Source organism: Anarrhichthys ocellatus, unplaced genomic scaffold, assembly GCF_004355925.1.
Source record: "Anarrhichthys ocellatus isolate YVR2014 unplaced genomic scaffold, GSC_Weel_1.0 scaffold40, whole genome shotgun sequence".
NCBI classification, from domain to species: domain Eukaryota; kingdom Metazoa; phylum Chordata; class Actinopteri; order Perciformes; family Anarhichadidae; genus Anarrhichthys; species Anarrhichthys ocellatus.
In genome coordinates this window covers 4111929-4123468 of record NW_022280070.1, presented here as the reverse complement: position 1 = coordinate 4123468, position 11540 = coordinate 4111929, and the positions used below count along the sequence as shown (strand labels likewise).

Here is an 11540-nt window from a genome sequence, read left to right as displayed (position 1 = left end):
TATATACACATATATATACACATATATATACACATATATATACACATTCATATATATTCACACACACACACACACACACACACACACACACATACATATATACACATATACATATATACATATATACATACATACATATATACATATATACATACATACATATATATATATATATATTTGGAAGAAGAAGATATGAGCACATTCTTTTATGAAGACAAGAATGTGCTCCACTAATGGTGCGTGTACCCAAAGGACGAGTTACAGTTGTTGACAAATTATATAACACTTATATCTGCTTACAAGTAAATTATGTGTTTTATCAAATGTGTGTTTTTGCTGCTAAACGCTAAACAGGATGACTTAAATGTAAGAGGTAAACAGCAAAAAGATGAATTCCTGAACATTCTGCACAATCATGGGCCTTTTTAAACAGTGGTTTGACTCGGATATAACTAATGACCTACTAATAAGTCAAAATCTACTTCAACCATCTCGTTGACCCGTTCATCATGTAGAAACACGTTAAGTGTGTGCCGAAAATCAGTCGTGTTTGAAAGAGGTTTCTTTTAAATGCATGCTAAATTCAGTGCAACCACTGGCCCCACAGCTCCCGTATACCCCAGTGAGCCAGGCCTTCTGCCCACTGTGCAACCTGCTGATTTTCATGCCTCACAGGAGCAGAGAAGCAAAGCATCCCGTCAGTTCCCAGCAGGCCGGCTAAGCAGCTTACAGATACTCATCCCTGATCGCCAGGCTTAGAAACCCTGGCATTCTGTCGGCGTCTTCAACTAGCTGGATCAATTAACAAATGAGCAGCCATCGCTGTGCCGCAGTCTCTCTCTCTCTCTCTCTATGTGTGTGTCTCTCTCTCTCACACTCGCACTCACGTCAAGTAAACTGGCAGGACAGGGTGCTTGCAAGATGCCAAAAAGGTAAAGAATGAATGAATCTGCGAGAGACATCTCATCTTGTCATCTGCAGTTTCATTACTGGGTACGATGCCACAGCATCAGAGGACAAAAATATGTACTCACACTTTGGAAATGCAAACAGTTACCATGGCAACTTTGATATCATAATCACACAACAACACAGACGATAAGACTGCAACCTTCAGGGGACGTTAACAGCAGATAATTCAATCGAGAACCAATAAAGAGGCATAATGTGGAAACATTTGAATGTACTGTGCAACATTATTGTTTTTTTTTTTTTATTTCGTGCGGAAATGATCTGGCAGGCGTGACACAACCTGTGAGACCGAGTGCAAAAAGCTCAGCTGCCAGCCTGACGAGGATATCCGCATACCAGCGATAGGAGCGACACGACAAGACAGGTCGATAGCCACAGTGACAAACTCATGAACGCGCACAGTGTGAAAATTTTCGATACACGGCTACACAACCGCACACACGCCAGCGAGCAAACTCTCAAAGGCTCGTCGTTGCTGTATCAATATTTCCCGGCTCGCTTCGACCCTGCCCGCGTCCCTGGTTGAGAGAAAACAATAGTTCCTCTGTGGGGAGGTGAGCTCAGGTTGATCTGTACCTGTAGCTGCAAGCTCAGCGACAAGCAGCCACATGCCCGCTAGCTTAAACTACTGAGTCACAGGAGGGAAAGCATCGACTTGGGTGCATATGAACAGACTGTCCCCTGAAGTATGACATCGGCTTGTGTAGATGCATCGACTGCTTGTGTAACAGAAGCGATGATACACCCACACAAGTAGAGAAAGAGAAAGACAAAATGTGGGGAGCATGGAAGAAAAAAAAAAAAAAAAAAAAAAAGTGGAAGTTGGCAATGTTGAACAGAGAGAACAAGAGAGGGAGGGAGGGAGAGAATGGAGGTGGATGGAGAGAAACTGAATCACTGGTGAAGGTCAAGTCGGATTCACTACGGGTTGTCATGGAAGCAGGATAATGTTAGGGTCGTTGCCATGGGAGAAGTTGCAAGAGGAGGTGCAGCGGCTGTGAAGCGTTACAAAACACTGTTCAAAAGATCTCCACCCCTACTATCAGCTAGCATCACAACAGCATCTACACTTCCCTGGGGAGGAAAGTGGAGTGTTTGTGTACAGTATATGTGTGTGTGTGTGTGTGTGAGTGAGAGACTAAATACATTGATGGTAATATCTGCTTACCTAGCATGCCAAGTCATAAGGGATCCAAACAAGTGGCAGGTATAATGGGGGAGCGGCATAAAGTGCCAGACGTAAATTACAGCTGAGAGTCTGGGTGGCCATGCGTGCGTGTTTGTGTATATGTACATGTGTGTGAGTACACAACATCTAAAACACACTTGATCTGTTAGTCTCTCTCTCACACACACACACACAATGATTTTGTAGTTTTGTGAACTGATAAACTCAGTTTGAACTCTTTTCCCACTTTGCCCATTCAAATAGCCTCTCACAAGAGAAAACTATTGATATGCAGTATGTATACTAAAAAGCTCCGCCATCACAGCTGTTCAACCTACTAACCCAATATAAGTGAGCAATGGTGTCATGCATTTAGGCCATAATGAAGGCTTAACAGCAAACATGTACGACTGGTCAAAGAGAAGTGGGCCACAGTGCTACTGCAAGTAGTCTTTGCATTTATTTTAAGAAGGTCTCAGGTAGGTTGCTGTGCATTGTCTGGATAAGACTGTATGTAGCAAATCCAGAAAATCCTGGCCTCTTTTTAACTAAGCCACTGTTCCACCAGCCTAAACCACGCAACACATCTTATAACGGCAAAAAGCTGACACATAACGGAGCAGATTTGTATACTCTGAGATGAACGAGTAAGTCTGTTGTTTAAAATCTAACAAAAGATAGCATAATAGCTATTTCGTTACTAGTTTATTTAGAGCTCAAACAACATATGAGTCTTGAGTTGCCAACGCCTGATGGGACGGGAGATGTAGTTTTTCTATTTTGAGTTTTTGAACAAAAATGTTTAGGTGTTTAACTTAGTATTTCACAATAGGTTACATCAAATACTTTTATCCCAATTACCTCGAGTAGGGACATAAAACACAGGTGTCACACTCAATAACTGATGAAAAAAGCCAATTCAGAAGTGGAGCAGGACTTTGGGCTGAGGCAAACAGAAAGCCAACATAAGACTAACATTTTACAACATGTCGGCTCTACAATTCTTCAATTCCTGCACCCTTATTATGCAAAAGCTAAATAGCTGCATAGCTGATATGTCTTAACCTGCTGCCTGTTACCTTCCACAGAGTTGATGAGTGGTCCAGAGCATCTTAGTTCATTAATCCTGTTGCTGGGGTCATGAACTGTAGCTGGTTGTACACTCCATAAAAATATCTTCTTGACAAAACCTGACTTGTGTGATATCCTTCATCAAATACAAACCTATGTATGTTTCACATCGTCTCCCGGGATTTAAACAAGATTTTAGGATACAGAGGCTCAGTAACTTAACAGAAACCTACACGCGGCTGCAAAAGCAATGCGTGACTTAAACTCTCATAAAAAAAAAAAAAAAAAAAAAAAGTATGTCCCCAGAGAGAAAGTTTGATCACTGCAGCACAATGACATCGTATCTGCTTTTACTTGCTGCTGAACGCGGAAGTGATGAATTAAAAAGAACTTTGATTGATTGGACAAACTCGGGTGAAACGTACAGCGACAAAGGAGGTAGAAATAGGCTAAAATAATAGTGAGACCAAAAAGATGGCAGAATAATTTAGTTTTAGTTGTTTAGTGGAGCAAAATGTGTAGTGATCGGGAAAATCCCTCGAGATTGCAGCGATACCTCAATGTAACAGAAAAAGAAACCGACGTGAACTCGTACACCATTTTAAGCTTTCATGATACCGCTTCTCCAAAGCTGTGTAGCAGAGCCGAGTCATGCATCTACCTGTTGAGGTATGGAGATTCAAGGAGTGGCTGAGTGAGTGTCTCCGAGTGCATTTTATGTGATCCAGCCAGTTAAACGCCCTAAAAACAAAAACGAGGGCCAAAAGGGTCTCCGAACACAGAGTGTATTCAAGCCTGACTATGCACTAGTGAGGAGAAACAATGGTAGGCATGTCATTATTATTTAAACTAATTGTAAAATGGGTAAAAGGATGCTGAAATGGCAGGATTAAAAAATAAATAAAAATGCTACCTATTGCAAGAGTTCCGGTTGAGTTGAGGTCCACACACACGCATATATGAGAACAAAACACATCACAAATGATGCATGATATAATTAAAAAATCATGACCTCAGTCTTTTCCGCTGTGACAAAAACTTCAGGAGCCCCTGCATTATATCCTGACAGACTAAAACCCACATGCCTAAAAACAAAATGCAGATTTGCACACATCACAAAATCAAATCACTCAACGTGTGGACTCACTGGTTTGATCACACTTTCACAGTAGCATGGGACTGACTGTGGGGCTTTACGTTGTTGCATGCCGGTGTAACCAGTGCAGAATGTAAATGGATCCATTATTCTCACAAGTGTCTACTAAAGTGCAAGTACATGTGTAAAGGAAACAGAGAGAGAGAGAGAGAGAGACAGAGACAGAGAGAGAGAGAAAGAGAGTTGTCTGTGCAAGTTCTTCCATGTCCATCCCAGCAGCATCTGCCTCACCTTCAGCACAAATGCCACTTCCACGAACAAATGAAGGGCAATGTGAATGAGTGTCGATGGAGAGTGTGGGGGCCACTGGCTTCCCATCATGCAGTGCGTATCTCAGAAATAGAGCAGGAGAAGGCAGGGACCCCTGGGATGTTGGGACAGAGCTAAGAAAAGAGCTCCTCTGCTCTCATTTAAACAGGGACAGGTGCTGGAGGAGGAGAGAGGCCATACTGAAGACAGAGAGACAGAGAGAGAGAGAGAGCTGCGTGTATACAGTATGTGTACTCGTGGGTGCTTATTCAAATTCAGCATGTCAGAGTTAACGCTTTACCCGCCACTGTTAACCTAACCTCTGCCCTTAACGACATATCATTTAGCCTTTTAGATGTCTCCCATTTCTCAGCAGAAATGTAAAGCATTTGTCCCAGATCCGTTAATATACTCAGTTTGCAGCCTCATTTTCCCTGTGTGAACCTTTTTTTTCCTCCGGTAATTATTACTGGGAAGGCTATGAGGTGGGTGTTTTTTTTTTGTGGGCCCTCTCACCAGCATCAACCTACCTAAGCAATCCATTGGTTGACTACAATGTGACCCCATTTCATTCTCTAACGCTGGCAATTTCCCAAAAGACATGTCTTTGTGCTGAATCATACATGTGTGTTATTAAAACATGGCAATTAGCAAGGCTATAGCAGCTGATAAGAGGGGAGAAAGATATTTGATTTCCTCTGGCTGGGAGGCTGAACTGTAAGCACTTCACATTCCTTTCCAGGTTCTTGAAAACAGACTAATCAGCCAAAAGGCCCAAGAGAGCGTTTACTTTAATTGTTAACCAGAGGATAGGATGAAGGAAAGCCATAGCAAAAATGAAATACGTACATTTACTAGAATTAGTAGTTTGTAGTCTGACTTTTACATAATGCCCAACAGTGAAAGAGCAACATAGTGGAACCCACCCAGCCAGGTACAGAGCAGATCTCAAACTTTACTTCATCCGAGGACGCTAAAAGAACAGGCTGACCATACCAGCGAGTGGTAAACAGAAACCTATTTCCTTTAGAATATGGTACATAACCTCTTTACCATTCTGTCAGTGCAGTAAATGTAAAACACACATAGAAATTGGTTTAATAAAGTGACTCGTTTCTTTTTAGCAAACAGTATTTATGTCTGTGAGCTCGAACAGCAATGATGTACAGCCGTCACTTTTCAAAATCCAAACATTCAAAATCTATAATCATCTGTTCTAATTAAAGGGGATATACTATACTATTTTTTTAGGTTCAGATTTGTATTTTGGGTTTCTACTAGAACATGTGTACCATGCTTTCATTTTCAAAAAACACATATGTCTCATAATGTCTGTATACATGTATTCTCCCTTCTGTCCTAAACGCTCCCTTTCAGCTGCTGTCTCTTTAAGCCCCCCTCCTGAAAAAGCCCAGTATGCTCTGACTGGCTCGTGAGAAAAATATATCGCTCCTTTACAAAGGTAGTTTGCCTTGGGTGGTATATTCTAATGAGCCTGCATGTGACGGGACAAAATCTGAATGGCTTGTTCACTCACGTTTTCTGATCTAGGCAGCCCATAAAAAAAAAAAAAAAAACTGACTGGGTTTTCTTATTTCACAGTTTTTGGGTTGGTAGGCACTCCAGATACCCAAATGTATGTGCACAAGCACTGAAAAAGGGAGTTTTCCATGATATGTCCCCTTTAAAATGTCACAGTAAGCAACAGGCCGTGCCTTGTACTCCAGTGGGTGGTGTTCCTGAAAACGTACAGTCAACTGATAGGGCAACATGGCACGCAATGGGTTGGATTAACTAGACTCGTTTGTAATCTATTCGCTAACACAAACTGAGTAAACAAGAGAGATGTGCTAAACGCATGATCGTGCAACCAAACCATGTGAGAAGTAATCTGAAGAAGAACTTCGGATTGAAAACCGTAAGTAGGAAAATGTGGTGAAAGATAAGACTTCCGAGTTTGCAGAAGAAGTAATCTCTACAATGTACATACACTTCCTAGCTGATTCAACTGACTGAGCCATTTGATATAGCTTTTTTGTAAAAAGGTCAAAGGTGATTTCTGGCAGTTTCAACAAAGATAAAGGAGCTCTAGGAATGATGACCAATCAAAATACTAGGAATTTCAGGACTATTCCGCTCTGGGTGGGGTGGAAAATAACAAGCCTCTTAGTTCAGGAATATAAACACAGTGGAGCCAAGCTGGTCGGAGAAGATTGTCGTAAATATTTTCAGCCCCACAAACTCTACATTTCCTGCATTTCCCAAGAAGGGTAGGAAAGCCACAGATGTCACTGAAGTAATAAGTGCTTACTCCTTCCTCACGAAGAGGGATAAAGGAGGAGGAGGATAGCAGAAACAGAGGGAGAGAAGGGAAAGAGGGAGGGAGGGCAGGTGTGTGCGTTAGCGTGTGCATGAATGTGTGTGGCAAAGTGACAGGCGATGATTAGCCCAACCAGAGGAGGATATGTGGGAGGGAGTGTGTGGGAGTACTGGGGCTGGCGCGCGCACGAGCGAGCGAGAGAGAGAAAGAGAGAGAGAGAAAGGCTGACTGTCTCTTTAGGCAGAGATATACACAAGTGGATTAAAAGAGCACTCAATGCTGTATAACCACATAGAAATGACAAATGATATATGCACAAAACATGCATACAACCATGTAAGCATGCATGCACATACAGTGCATATACACAACGGTGGATTCCTGTGGGATCATACTGTGTTCTAAAGGAATGAACTAAGGCTCAAGCCAGAGTAGAGTGCATGTTAATTTGTCGATAAAAAAACAACAGCAATAGCGGGCATTATTTCACGAGGTAATTCAATTCCCTGCTTAAAGCATACTTTTAATGCGTATGTGTGCGAAAGAACGGAAGAAGAAAAACCAGAAGGAGGGAGGAAGAGATGGAGAGCAGCTGCCGGCTCTTAGGTGTGTAGGTGGGACCATTTGCAGGCCGTCTCTTACTGAGCCTCCGTGGAATTAACTGGCTTTAAACAAGTGCAACAAGAGCTCAAACTCAATCATACGAGCATGCGTAAATAGAAACAGGCTGTAGAAAAAAGCAGATATTTAATATGTCATATATATTTTGGAACAATCGGCCAATCAACTCGATAATTCTTCAAACACACAACGTTAACATGACACCAACTGATTATGTGGCCGATCTGAATGTGGAAAATCATTGATGTCCTGTTTGAAGCCTGAATTCACACTCGTGTCCGTCTCTATCAGTTGGGGGCAACAATTTCAAATCTTGAAGACGGCGCTTGAGTGTAGTTGAAATAAACCAAGCAAGCAACAATTATCACGCTTAAGACCAAAGATATACTTCTCTCCAAGCCTTAATATCCCCTTGGTGTTATTTTTTGAAGTAATAAAGACAACGTTACAGTGGGGAATAGAACAAATAAAAGCACTCTGCAGTGCTGGTATTAAATTCAATAGAGTCCTTTAAAAAGATAATTTTTTTATTGAATTAAGATCGATATCTGACAAGGCAAATATTACAGATGTGAGATATTGGTTGAAAACATAGCACATAAGCTGTGCTTTGTTTGGCTAACCTCCAGCGTTCTCTTTTCCTCCAATCTGTGGCTATTTCTGTGCTCTACCCCCGGTCTAACAGGAAACTCTGAGCTTTGGGACTCATCCCTGCACGCAGTCTGACAGGAGGTCAAGGCACCGGTGGCGACCTCAGGGCGGGGACTCGAGAGCAGGTGGCTGGAAAATAAAACAACGATTCTTCTCCGGGGAACCACAATGGCATGCAGTAGGGAGTTGGGTGTAGCTGGCGCATCGTACTGGAAATTGACGGTGAACAGCAGGGGGCTAATATCTTAGCTACACCACAACCGTACAACTGCACAGAGCGATTCAGTCGATGAACAGACAAATGTAAACACGGAGAGGACGAGTCATTTCAAATATCCAGTCCATTGCAGATCCTCCTCCAGGCAGGGCTTTTGAAATTGGATCAGTTTATAGTTCCCTCACACAAACTTGTGACAAAAGAGGTGAGCAATTTGATACATTACCATACACACTCGCACATATGCGCAATTTCCAAAATTACCATAGCAATATGTGAAAGAACGAAGGAGGGTCGACCAGTGTCAACACACATTTAATAGTTTCTGACCCAACCTATTCTATTAAATAACCCCTTGCTGTTAGAGCCACAGTGTTGTTCGGCGCAAGAAGAGATTAGATCAGCCGTCAGTCAGATCACGTACATGTTGTTCTCTATTTCGACAAGTTCAGCTGAGGATGCCTGGCTTGGAAGAACGCGCTACTGTAAGCGAGGCTCAGTACCACACGGAGATACTGCTGCTGTATCAATGGAAAACCTTGCAGAGATAGAGAGATAGAGGGACGCTTGCTGAATAAAACATCCTGAGAGCACTTTCATGTCGGTCCCTGTTGGCTGGGCTGAAGGAAACCCAAACTAGATCTCAGCTCCACTGCAACAAAGGCCCCGTCAAATCAACAGCTATTTACACGCAGATCAAGCAGTCAAAAGCCCAATCAGTGCAAAGGGAATCTCTACAAACAGGAGCTGATTTCCCACGGGACGGTGACGGCAAACACAGACTCGCTCAGAGACACCGATCACCAAGGAAACAATTCAGTATGAGAGGACCAGGTGTTGGTTGCCAACTGACCACTATGTTTCTAACTAGAACACACACACACACACACACACACACCTAATCGACATGACACACATCACATAAGGTGCAAGACGTCCAACATGGGATTTACGGATACAATTTTTTCACACAGAATCAATACAAACTGCTAACCAGAAATATAAAAAGGCTTTTTCCCAAAACAATCTCAACTATCGTGTTGTGAATAAATGGTGTTCAGCTACCAGCTCGCTCCTGGTTACACTTTGTTTCCCCGAGAACAAAATCGAATCTGCTTTAGGACTAAAAAGATCAAGTAAACAACCTCTTGTATCGACCCACACACGCGTCTCTCTAAACGCAAATCATGAGAGTCTGTATGAGACGATGTTTTTGTTGCTCCAACAATAAGAAAGAAAGAGAGAGAGAAAGCTGGTCATCAGTTGAATGTCAGTCACTTACCTAAATCTTTGGATCCTTGACTTTCACTAGCCAGTTCACCCATTCTGACTAGAGCATCAAAGTATCCTTTGGCAGCAAATGTCACGTCTGGAGACGGAGAGAAGCAAGAACAAAAAGGAAAGCAGGATGAGTTATTAAGTTAAAAGTAACAGTGCAGCGTGTCTCTTTAAATAGGAAAAGACAAACTGTAATACATCTTAGTTTCGTGTAAACAAAGCCGTCAGCAGTCTGGCCTAAAACATTTGCACTCTCTTTCCTTCCACTTCTGGTTTTCCTCAGATAGTTTTTGAAATACTGAACCCCAGCTTCTCGCCACCAGAAAATAAGCAGCACTGATGTTGCAACGCAATTACTCAACATCATCTTGTTGACAATCTGCACGCTTGATTGCAAAGAGGAAATTATTTTCCGACAGCTAATCTGTGCCTGATGGGGAAGCCACACGAGCATACAAATGCGTTTTGCTGTTATGTTTTGCTCATGGCTTGGTGGCATAATGAGAAGGAAAGTTGGTTTATTATCGGCACAAAGCGTATGTGAGCAATTTGAATATTTAGAGGGCTTTGGCACCAAGTATATTCCCCCTACACATCACAGTCAGCGACGCCTGAATGCTGCACAAAACTCAGTTTTTACAATTTCCAGAGAACTGGAACCCCCGACACAAACACACACACACACATTACAGTGAGCCAATCAGCTTTGTTATGTGCGTTTAACTTCATGATGTCATGTTTGAGTACATTTTGGCGCATTTTTCATACTTGGTCTCTTGATCTATGACCAAACGGACTACAAAAAGCAATATTTACCAGCCAATAGCTGCGTCTCCAAGTGAATAGCAATTTCACGGTGTTAACCACATGCTGATAACCAACACTTGCCTTTTCCTTCTTCCATTGCATCTTTTTTTGTCAATATGTCTGAACACTGGACAGCAGGTTGACACAGTGACTAGGAGACCTGTATTGACAAAGCTTCCACCTACTGCGGCGTCTCTCTGCAACACTGGATGCTGTATTGTGGCCCAAACTGCAGCATTTCTTTTTTTTAGGGGAGGAAGGGAAGCGAAAGGAGTCTTTCCCTCTGGCGTTGATGGAAGTTGTAGTAATGCAACTCTAAAGGCCTTTACAATCTAATGGGGCTACCTACTTGCTGAAAAGAAATCCCTTCTTACAGTAAGAGAGTCCAAGGGTCAAGTAGAACAGGAGGTCACATGTATGCACAGATGTGCAGACTTGTGCACACACACACAAAATGCTTGACCTCTGCTCTATGTCTTCAGGATACACAAAAACAATCAGTGAGGTTACGGCTAACCTAATCAGCAGCCATATCTCCTCTTCTCTCCCGCCACCTAAATAAAGATCAAGAGTACTCCTGGTTGTCCAGATCAATATCCACTTTAGTCCCTATTATTTCAACTGCTGCTGTGCTGGCCAATAAAAGGTCACACAGGGCAGAGTCAGCTTCCAGTGATTTCTGCCCGACTGCCATACAGCCTGCCAATCGGCCCATCTCCAGTGAATAATGGACGCCGCTTTTAGAGGTGAATTCAACAGCGGTCCAGGTGACAGATGGGGGCCCCGTGCCTGCAGACAGCTGCCAGGTGAAAGACACATTTACAACAATAGCCTGGCAGGGGCAGGCTAATTCTAGCAGACAGATGCAGCCCTGCGATAGAGGACGTCTCCCAGGCTGGAAGCCTCGCAGCTCTGCTCCGAGGCTGAGGCACATATGCTAATGCTAATCCCAATTACAGCTGAGTCAACGGCAGGAGACGGCGTGCGTTTCCGCCTTCCTCTCTTGCTTGGGGGGGGGGGGGGGGGGGGG

The 11540-nt window shown here is 42.9% G+C and overlaps 1 protein-coding gene across 12 annotated transcripts in view; it reads right to left on the bottom strand.

Annotated features, from left to right (window-relative positions):
- LOC116394724 (brain-specific angiogenesis inhibitor 1-associated protein 2-like) overlaps positions 1-11540 on the bottom strand; it is a 47573-nt gene that overhangs the window by 22570 nt on the left and 13463 nt on the right. For all 12 annotated transcript variants that reach the window (XM_031868001.1, XM_031868008.1, XM_031868003.1 and 9 more), the window contains exon 3: positions 9708-9794. In XM_031868001.1, the coding sequence (XP_031723861.1) occupies positions 9708-9794 (87 nt within the window). The remainder of the gene's footprint in view (positions 1-9707; positions 9795-11540) is intronic.